This window comes from Nipponia nippon, unplaced genomic scaffold, assembly GCF_047370975.1.
Source record: "Nipponia nippon isolate SJK-2023a ecotype South Korea unplaced genomic scaffold, ASM4737097v1 scaffold_2, whole genome shotgun sequence".
Lineage (NCBI taxonomy): Eukaryota > Metazoa > Chordata > Aves > Pelecaniformes > Threskiornithidae > Nipponia > Nipponia nippon.
The window spans coordinates 114616144-114626836 of NW_028262336.1; the positions used below are offsets into that span (position 1 = coordinate 114616144).

At 45.5% G+C, this 10693-nt stretch overlaps 1 protein-coding gene across 2 annotated transcripts; it reads left to right on the forward strand.

Annotated features, from left to right (window-relative positions):
• The first annotated feature begins 680 nt into the window (after positions 1-680).
• On the forward strand, positions 681-10693 carry LOC148055929 (myb/SANT-like DNA-binding domain-containing protein 4). 2 transcript variants are annotated; one of them, XM_087756528.1, is made up of 3 exons: positions 681-800; positions 6218-6848; positions 8705-10693. In XM_087756528.1, the coding sequence occupies exons 2-3, from the start codon at positions 6387-6389 to the stop codon at positions 9278-9280; spliced, it is 1038 nt and encodes a 345-aa protein (XP_087612654.1). In that variant the 5' UTR covers positions 681-800; positions 6218-6386; the 3' UTR covers positions 9281-10693. The 2 variants fall into 2 exon arrangements, with proteins under 2 accessions (XP_087612654.1, XP_087612653.1); XM_087756527.1 differs by lacking the exon at positions 681-800 and adding an exon at positions 829-973.

The following is a 10693-nucleotide window of genomic DNA, read 5'->3' on the forward strand; positions in this document are numbered from 1 at the left end:
AGGCAGAACAGAGGTAGCAAACTTTGGGGAAAAAAAAGTTTTTAATTCTCTACCTGCAAGTAGTGCCTTAAGCCTGCACAAAGGTCACGTTACCACGGCAACAGGATGCGATCCAAAGAGCAAGTGCCAGACACTGCCCGTGGGGCTGCGGAGACAAAAAGGAAGAGCCCCAGAACAGAAAGCTCCACAGAAGCGTTTTGCATGTATATTCACTTACAGTAATGACATGGTGGCTTACATAAGCAGCACTTTCCAAAAGATAATTACTTTTTTATTGCAGTATCTCCACAAATGTTATTTCACTATTTTAACCACAAAACCCGCAACACACTCACACCACACCGTTTAGGGGGAAATGCAAATGCCGATGCCTTAGCTCGGCCACCACAACCCGACTGCCCGCTGCTCCGCGGCTGCCCCGACGCGGCCGCGGAAACGTCCCCGGGGCGAACCCGCACCCTCCGCCTGGGCCTGCGCTCACGCGGCGCACCGGCGGGAGGCGCGCCTGAGCCCGAGCCCCCCGCTCCCTTCCAGACCGCCGCAGAGAGGCGCCAGCCCTCTCCCGCCGCCCCCGCAGGCAAAGCAGCCGGGACGGTGGCGCCGGGGCCGCCCCGTGCGGCTCCTCCAGGACCCGGCGAGATGCCCACCGCCGGAAGCTCCTTGAGGGGAGAGGCGGGCCTTGACAGGCACTAGCCAATCATCGCCGGCAGCGGGAAGACAAGCAGCGACTGTAGCCAATGGGGCCCGGGGGCTGCGCACGGCGGCGGCCCCGCCGGGAGAGGAGTTGCCGCGCTCCGAGCGTATGTGGGGGCCTCTGGGCGCGTCGGGGCGGCGAGGGGGCGGGGCGGAGGAGCAGCGGCGGCCGTGGCCCGCCAATAGGCGTGCGGGAAGGACTGACAGGCACGCAGCTCGCCCAATGGGAGGGCGGCGGTTGTTAAAGGGCCGGCGACCCGGAGGGGAGAGCTGGGCGCAGGTGAGCAGTTGGCGCGGCTCCCCGGGGACCCGGGCGGGGCGGGGCGGGGAGCGGGCCCGAGGCAGCCGCTCCCCCGCGGGGCTGCTGCCCGCGCGGGGTGCAGGCGGCCCCCGGCCCCTTTGAGGGGGGACCGGCGGAGCCCCGGCTCCTGAGGGCGGCGAGGCGGTTGCTGCCGTCCTCCTCGGCGGCCCGGCGGGGAGGCCCTCCTCTTCCTCCCGGGAGAGCCGCGGGGCCCCGCCGGCCCGCCTGCGGGTCACTTGCCGGGGGGCTGCCGGCCTGCGGCGCGGGTGGGGGCCGCGGGCCCACCTGCTGCCCGGGGCTGAGCCCGGCGGGGCTCGGGGAGGCGCCGGCCGGGGCGGCCGGCCCTGCCCTCGCCTCCTTTGTTGCCTTGTCGGCCTCCCGCAGGGCTCCGTGCGCCTCCTGGCGGGCCCGGGCCCGCCCCGCCGGCCGGCGGCGAGGTCTCTGGCTGGGCCGGCGCGGAGCTGGGGGCCGGGCCTGCCTTCGCGCCGCCAAAGGCGCGCCCGGCGCGGCGGGGAGGCGTGCTCCCGTTGGCGGCCGCGGCGGTTTCGGGGGCTGGGGAACGGTCGGCTGATGAATCTGTGGAGCCAACGGCCTGAGTCCGCGGCTGCTTCCCATGCTGGGTACCGCCCCTCCGCCTCCCTCGGTTACCCTTGTAGGTGCTGTTGGTTCCCTTTAGCGCTTGCCGTTTCAGGTGCTGAAACCGCAGGCTTCTTGCGGGGAGGACTGCCCATTCGGTGACCTGTGTCCGGCAGCACCCGGGTCCTCCTGTGCTAAAGCCTCTCAGGACGAAAGCAGTTGTTCCAAGCCAACATAGCCATCCGTTAGGAATCACATACAAAGTTTTCTGGAAAGCCCTAGGCTTTAGTATCATGCAAAGATCATCAAACTCTCAAATTTTATTTTAAAAAAATACAGGTAGCAGATCCTCTCATTTAAAGGTTTTTTTCCTTCAATCATAAGCTCTGAAAGTTTTTTTAAAAAAGGCAAACTATCAAGGCATCAAACTTAAGAAAAAAAAGTAATGATTTTTGTAGAGAATAATTCAAGTTCAATGCTAGCAACAATCCTTCAGTCCTGGATGGTTTTTGTTTGTTTGCTGGCTTGCTTGTTTTGTGGTTTTTGTTTGTTTTGTTGGTCGAACATGTGTTCACACAACATTATGTGAGCAGGGGAGACACAGAGGCAGAATGGGGGTGCCTCTGTCATTAAGTACGTCAAAGTTATTCAGTGTATCTGTGTTCTGTGTGTTTATGGGGTGTTCAGTTTAGTTTTGCAATACTGGTTTTGTTTCAACCCTGACAAATAGTTGGTGTTTCTTTAGTCCAGTGATGGGGACCTTCTTGACCCCACGTTGCTTCTGGCCTGACAGGGCTGCGTCAGACTCATAGCTCCATGTTGCCATCTTTCTTGGAAGACCCTTGAAAACTTTCTGTTATCGTGTGACTGGAATTGTTTCTTTTTTTCTAGCCAGCATTTTGCATTTCTACCCAAACTGTGAAAATACGCATTTTGCATTTGCAGCTAGCACCATGCCGTATGATGGGGGCGTGACTGGTCGTGTAATGGGCTGTTTGCATCCTCTGTTGTTTCCCAGGGATCTCTGTCACTTAACCGGACTGCAGCTGTTCTTGTCAGGTGACTGATGTCTTTGGTCAAGTGCCAGAAGTACTTTTGGTTGTATAGTTGAGAAGGAATTTTTTTCTTGCAGATGTCTTCTCTTACCTTCATAGTGGTGTAAGTGGCTTGATCTGACCAAAAGATTTTTTTCTTTTTTTTTTCCACCTCTGCTCTTATCTCCGCGTGCTGCTTCTGAGTGAACTGCCCATCTTCCCAACTGGCACACTCAGCAAATATTATTTGCTGTGGAATCCTCTGCAAAGGGCACTAAAATGTGAGCAGTTACGGCTCTGATTTCAGAAAAACTGTAATGTCTACATACAGGTTTTTTTCAAAATCTATGCATTTCATGCTTTAGACTTCATATCAAAGCAAAACTTAAACACGCTCTATGTCATGTTTTTTTAAATCATGCCTTTCAAAACGGTGATAGGTTTGGGGTTCTTTTTATGTAACTATCTAGAATGTGTACAAATCCTAGCTTATTACTGTTCCTATCCCTTACGTACCTTGAGCATGTAACAGTTCATTTTTCTGCATGAAACAGTAATATCCTGGAGACCATCTAGCAATGTCAGAAAACAGAATATCCCAAACCTCAGCTTTAGTTAGATAATAATGCTTTTTAGTTAATATATCAGAAAGATGAACGGTCCCACAGTGGGGCTGATGTAACTCTGGAAGTCAATATGCTGTTAAGACAATTCATTAACGCCCATTTATATTAATAAGAAGGGAATTGTCTTTAATGAGGCAATACGCTTTCAAAAAGGAAAGAGTTAGAAAAGGTAAGATGTACTTACCAATTGGAAGTTAATACTCATGAGTTTTAAAATAGGTAAGCTTTGCTGTTGTTTTACTGGGAAATTCAGGGCCTTGTATCAGACACGTTCTAGCAAAAAAAAAAAAGTGTAAAAGAAAACTTTAGATAATAAAGGAACTGAATGCCAGTAGTTTCCAAGGTAGTAGTATAATCTTGAAAGGTTATGGGCTTGACTCATGGCATAAAATCCAAACCCAAGATTAGGCACTTCACAAAGAGTGGCTGAGGAGATCAGACAGGCGATGCACAACACCTGCCCAAGGAGCAGTGGGGCTGACCCACAGGTAACCCGACATTTGTGTGTTTTGACTCTCGACCTTCTCTGGAGCCAAGATGAAAGCTTGGCTGGCTGTGTCTTCCGTGTCTGTGTAGAATTATAGTTAGAAAATAGTGTTGAAGAAAATTTGATTTGAAACCCCTTTTTTTTTTGTTGTTGTTTTCCTGTGATTGTGCCCACTTTATCCTGCTGTGCTAGCACTGAGAAATTCAGGGAGGGCCAGGGTAAATAGAGATGCCATATGGTCTCTCAAATCCTGTGGTTCCCTGTTACTGGGGAATGACCAGAACCTTATTCATTCCAGCTGGGGCTAAGTAAAGGACTTAGCCAGCACATGTCTTGAGGCAAAAGTGGCTGTGATTCAGCAAAAGTCTGATATTTAGGAACTTTAAGAGACAATTAAGTATCTACTACTACTTTCAAGAGTTTGACCTATCCAATTGGCAAGTACTTTAGAAAATCTAACCCATTTTTCCATAGTTGGCAAAGTACTTGAATGTTCACTTAAGTACATGCTTAAAATCAAATGTGAAATCCTACTGATTTCAATAAAAATAAGTGTGACCTTATAAACAGAGGTTCGGTGTTTTGGTAGTGACAAGTCAGAACAGCTACAGTTCTTGTGGAACTTACGTAGTGTATAAAGACTCTGTGTAATTCCCTTTATCTTCTGGAAGACCAATTCAAAATGGATACCTCTGAATCTTTCACATGCACTCCCCACCCTGAGAACAGGTAAGTGCAAATGTGTGTGTTTCTAAAGCCAGCCTGAAGATACAAGTACTTGGTCATTCCTCAGTAACCAGGAATCACAGCTTGATCTGTATCGTTATCAGTCCGGAATAATTGTATTATTAACAGTGAAGCTTCTAAAAGCGCTCTTAATGTGTTCTGTGTGCAGGTAGCTTTTCCAAAGAATTCTGCTTGGTCACTTTTTAACAGATAAAAAAGAAAAAACAACAAACTTACACAAGATAAACTTAGAATTTGATACAGAGGTCAAGGAAGTCAGTTGCCATAATAACAGAAAAGCACTAGCGCTGTTGTGTTCCACACACCTTAAACAGCAACATGCAGCGTCCAGCTTGAGTCTGAGGAGCCAGAAGTGCTGGTGGCTGCACGGGAGCAGTGCAGAGTGGTCCGTGCTGATACGCGCCTGTGCTTTATGCAGTTGGTTCCTTCTTGGGACTCGGTTTTGCGTATTTGCTCGGTAGTAACCATCGGAAGTAAACGGATTGACAGCGAGGGCAATATTTTAACGAGGAAAAGTAGTAAACCAGTTTCCTAAATGCAAAGTTTTAAAAAATATTTGAGGCCAGCATGCTTACGTGTGGGGTGTGAAAGAATGCTGCTTGATACGGAAAACTTTGTAAGTGAACCACTTATTTACAGTCAGTAGCGCAGAGGAAATGAAGAATGATGTCTAAGCTATTCTGTGTATTATCCCCCACATGGAGAGTTTTTATGTAAGGTGCTGATGTGTATGTTTTAACCAAGTTTAGGAGAACAACAGGAGGAAAAAAACCTTAGAATTTAAGAATCCTGTGTAGCTGGGGGGGGGTTGGTATTTAAGGATTCAGTCCATTAGTCAGTAGCAATCAAATATGTAATCTGTGAGCCATTTGCTTCAGGTGGACAAAATTCTATAGTAGATTACTAGTGAACAAACATAACAGCTTGAAAGTGTAAGTACTGTGTAGTGAATTGTTGGCCTACTTGCTGTAAAGCCTTTTAAACCTGCCTAAAGTGGTAGGTAACGTGGTACAAAGGAAAGGTCAAAACAAGTCCTAAGTTGGACCATTACCGAGCAGCCTGACCAAGAACCTTTTTAATTCTCAGTCTGTGCTTTCAATTCTTTTTTTTTTTTTTTTTTTTTTTTGGTGGTATGGTCTATGATACACTCATCACTGCGTTAATTGTCCTCTGTTTCTCCCACTCAGACTTTCCACTTTCTGTAGAGTTACGTGCATTCTGTCAGGCGTGTTATGGGCTTTAGCTTTCTTTCCAGCATCAGGCCCAGGACCAGCGATTGCTGAGGGTAGAGGACTGGACATGCTTTCAACTTGTCATCCCATCTGACTTGAGGTGTTTTGCAGTGTGAGAAGGATAGCGGAGGGCTTTACCATGGGCGTGTAATGGATTCTTCCCAAATCTGTCTGCTGTTAAAACCTCTCTAATGCATGACATTTGTTTGAACTAGTAGTTATTTTCTGACGTTCAGCAGAATTGTTCCAGTTCTCGTCTTGTGGTTAAGATCAGTCAGAAGAGCCTCTAAAACTTTAACTTTTCAGATTAATCTACTTTTTTTTTTTTTTTTTTTTCTGGAAATGGTGTCTCATGTAAAATGTCTCAGAAATGTCAGTCCCCTAAATGGTTTTCTTCTGTTGAGTGAACGATCAGTTCAAAATACGCATTCCTTAAATGATGACTTAGGAGTCAAGTTCGTTAAATGAAAATATGCAGTGTATACGTTGGAGATTTATGTTGTTTGCTTTTTTTCTCTTAGGAAGCCTGACAAATAGGAAACTACTACAAAGTGAAGAGAAAATTCACTTCACGAGAACTGAGCTCTGCTTTCATTGGCTTTTAAATTTTTTTTTCTGTTAATAACCGATTAGTGTCAGATCATCTCTGTAGTCTGCTGTGGTGAAATTATTAGGTTAAAGCTGGAAAAAATGAAACAATTAAAAAGAAAAAGAAAAAGCAATTTTAGTGTTCAGGAAACTCAAACTCTCCTTAAGGAAATCAGAAAAAGGAGAGAAGTACTCTTTTCAAAGCAACTTAATACAACAATTAATGAGATGAAACGGAAAGCTTGGGAGGAAATAGCAGAGTGTGTAAATGCTGTAGGTGAAGGAGAGCAAAGAACAGGGACAGAAGTGAAAAGGCGATACCTTGACTGGAGAGCACTCATGAAGAGAAAACGTCTAAATGCAAACATCAAAGTAGTAGGTGCTGGGTTTCACCTTCCTTCATCCAATTTAGATGACTCTCTCAATGAAGACATGGATGAGAAAATGGGATTTGCAATTGAATCTAGTTTTGAATGGCAAAATATCACTGACTTCAGAGAAGCCGGTGGATCTTTAACAGAAATCAAAGTAGAAGAGGAAGAGGAGGATCCGCAGAACTTTGAAGTGAGTGACTGACGTACATTAGCTATTTGCAATATGGCTTTCGTTTCGTTCCAGCATAAGGCTTTTTGCTGTGTTTCTTCCTAGCGTCTGTTTCTGTTTTTTCTGAATGTGTGAATTAAAGAAGCTGTAGAAACAAATATGTTTCAGAGAGATGGGATTCAAACCTAGCAGCTTGCAACTGTGTGTAAGGTCTTGGATGTTGGTTATGAAATTGATATCCCTCAACTTTGAATGTGTATTTGCCCATCTATTTTCCATTTGCATGTGCCGTAGGTAAGGATTAGTTTAGTCAGTAGAACGCAAATACGCTGTTGAAGGAAACTGGTGATTTTAATACTGAGGCTGGCTGGCTGGCTGAACGGAGAAGAGAAATGCACCTCTTTTAACAAATGGAAGCATATGTTACGTGCAGGTACAGAAAGAAACAGCACGCTGTTTGTATTTCTTAAACTGAACCCACAGGAGATGAAAACATTACTTGAGTGAGTCAGTCAGCCATTCCTGTCGGTCAGAATTTTAGTGTGAATTTGACAAGCAGCTGTGCGTCCTGTAGACAAGTTGTTACTCCTAGTAGTACCGTGACGGTCCTGGGGTAGGCAGCCAGCTGGAGAGAAGGCGAATGTTTGGATGGTTTTGTTGTACCTGTACAGATACCTAGTTCTCCCTTCAAAACGGGTTACTCGGACAGTTTTGGGTTGGGGTTTTTGTTTTGGAGGGGGGAAGGCGGGGGAAGCAACTCCTGTCTTAGCTCAGTTGAGCTGTGTGCTGGGAAGAAATCCACATAAGCTGTTAAATGGTAGTGAGCCTACTGTCTGACAGCTGCTGAGGAACAGTGTCTGTCTGCTCTAATGGTGGAGGACTGGCAGCGGCACTCGTTGTCTTAAGAGTTTCTGAACCCCTCTCTTCCTCAGTTGGCCTTTCCTTTGCAGCGTACTTAGTGGGAGACAGTTATCCCTTGTGTACTCTGAATTTGTAGCCCATAAGGGCTGTAATTCTGCACAAGTTGTTACAGTCCACCCAGAGCAATGGTCCTACCCACGTAGTCATGTGCATCATAAATAGCTTTACAGCAAATGTAATAATAGAGAATGGGTTAAACAAGTCCTTCTTTATTGACCACTTAATACAGTTTGAAGGGTTAGGAGCATGTGAAAAACAGCAGCGTTAAATGTTTTGTAGAAGCGGAATCCTCAGGTTAGCAAAGGATGGTTTAGCTTACGTACCACATAGCCTATGGATCCAGCTGCTCTGATGAAGAATTAGTCACAACAAATTCTTGGGGGCTTACACAGAAGTCACCCAGCTATAAGAAAAGTAAGAACCGCACATGCTTTTTTTAGATCCAGTTTTCTCTCAGTGGTTCTGAATGCTCTATAACATCTGTCGTGCAATATTTTCTGTATCTTTTTGCCTGTCTGCCGACAAGCTGATTTAGCATTTGTCATGGCCAGATATTAATTGGTGGATAAAACGTGTTTCTCTGCATGTGTAATGGTAGAAAACAGTCTTTTGATCTAGCATAGTTCATAGAATATCTCAAATTGGAAGGGACCCATAAGGATCCTTGAGTCCAACTCCCCGCTCCTTGCAAGGACTACCTGAAAAACTGTTACCCTCGCAGTTCTCATCTGGTATTATACCAGTAGCATGTGACTGAAGAGATTGCATCATGATACACTCCGTTTCATAAAAATGACAAGAACTTAGTTAGTTCACAGCATGTGAGTTAAACAGTTCCGAGTAGCTTTTAAGATGAAAAGGCCCAATATGTTCTTTTCAGTCAAGTTGTGTGTAATAGCTTTATTGTGGCATAAAGACTGGAATGTAATCCTTGTCTGTTGCGTTCCTCTCTGCAGTTTCCTATTGAGGAAGAAGAAGAAATTTTGTCATCCGTTCTGCCAGATTCAAAAAAGGAAAATGACCTACCAGACTTCCCCCACATTGAAGAGTTTGGAAATCTCAGCTCTGCTCAAGCTAGGCTCGCCTATGAAGATTCTCACTTGCTTATAAATCTGGAGAAGCAGAAGGTGGAGCTGGAGAAGCAGCGACTAGACATTGAAGCCGAAAGGCTGCAAGTAGAGAAGGAGCGCCTGCAAATTGAGAAAGAACGGTTGCGGCACGTTGACTTGGAGCGTGAGAGGCTTCAGCTTGAGAAGGAGCGGCTTCAGATCGAATGGGAGAAACTCAGGCTAGAGACTCTGCATGCTGAAAAACCTGCCCTGGAGAATGACCTCACCCAAACAGAGAAACCCATGATACAGCCTCTGGATCTAGAAACTGAAAAGTTAAAACTTGAAAAAGAACGTTTGCAGTTAGAGAAGGAGAGGCTGCAGTTCCTGAAGTTTGAGTCAGAGAAGCTGCAGATTGAGAAGGAACGCTTGCAGGTGGAGAAGGAGCGCCTTCGAATTCAGCGAGAGGGTCACTTGCAGTGAACTCCATGACTGAATTATCAACGTTAGTGTTTTGATGTTTGTAAAATAGAGGTAGTGCTTTTCTTAATACTGAACCTGTCCTAGAGGCTTAACATTCTTCTGTTCAGAGTGGAATGTTGATGTTAAACTGAAAAAGAAAAAAAAAAAGGAAGAAAAAAAGAATGGTGCTCAATATGTCTGTGTGCCTACATAACTGAGCTTATGTGTGAAATTGCTTTTCAGTGTATCAGAACCAAGTGTTACGTTCTCTTGTCTTCAGTATTGTGTTGTGTTAGTTTGGTGTCCTCCTCTCATAGACACATTGAGAAGAAGCAAGGCTGAACCTTGTACTTTTTTCACTGTACTAACAGTAAGGAAGGATCAGAATAAATCAGCGTATGTTGTGAAGGCATGGTGCTGGTGATAGCCCGCACAGTAAATAAGTGCAAGTTAGACAGAACACAATAGCACAGTCACGATGCGATTGGTTCGTTAAACTTAATATCGCCTTTTTGTTTTTTTCCACCCCCGCAACTGGAAAAAGAGTTCAAGAATTATCTAAAAGTTAAAGTACAAGTTAAATTCACTGCAGTTGTGTTTACGGTTGTTCCATGGCTTGAACTGAATGGGGGTGCAGAAAATAGTATTCTTCCTTTTGTATGATGCGTTCATACTAGATAAGGTCACACATCAACCATGCCTACTGTAAGCTGGACTGTTGGTTGCACCAGGTCATTAATAATGCTGTGTGGAATACAGCACCCGTCTTAGTATAGCATAGGGACGTACTGATTGATCAGGCATGCTGTCTGATGGGTCTGTGGTGGCCCCCTGAAGTACATCGCTGGACCTGGTTTGTTCCATGAGAGACAGTAGCTGGTGATGGGAGCCTGGGGAGTGGAGGCACAGAGGCTGAGCACAGACTAAGGAGCACTGAGCTTGAACATGACACTCCTGATGTTCGTTCTGCCTGGCCAGCACTGAGGTCACGTCTGCGAGGCAGCCAGAAGAGCCTTCTATGGCCGACGCCATATAGTGTGTTTTAGTTAGACAAACAGAAATGGTCGGTGCTGAAGGCTGTCAGTATTTTTCATAAGCAATGAATTCATTTAAAATAATAAAAACAGGAAGCTTTCTGTTATTTTGTATGTGTTTAAATCCCACCTGAGCCAGACTTCACATTTCTCATCTTTCTGCAAGTAACTAACTATCTTTTGTTGACTCCATTTGAAACTTAGGACTATGAGAATACTAAATCTGAATATATGTTGAGTGACTTACATGGATTCTTGTGCAAGTAAATATATTTATACCACTACAGGACTACTTTTATTCTGCAAAGAAAATGTTATTTTTTTATTACTGAAACAAGTGTGCTTCTACGGTGGAAATAAATTTGACTACTACAACCCAAAATTGCTCTTGAGACTGTTT

What these genes read in the sequence shown, in the direction of transcription:
- LOC148055929 (XM_087756528.1), top strand. Translation starts at nt 6,387, where the DNA reads ATGAAACAATTAAAAAGAAAAAGAAAAAGCAATTTTAGTGTTCAGGAA. An exon ending in AGGATCCGCAGAACTTTGAA is followed by an intron (nt 6,849 to 8,704) that starts GTGAGTGACTGA and finishes TCCTCTCTGCAG; the next exon opens with TTTCCTATTGAGGAAGAAGA.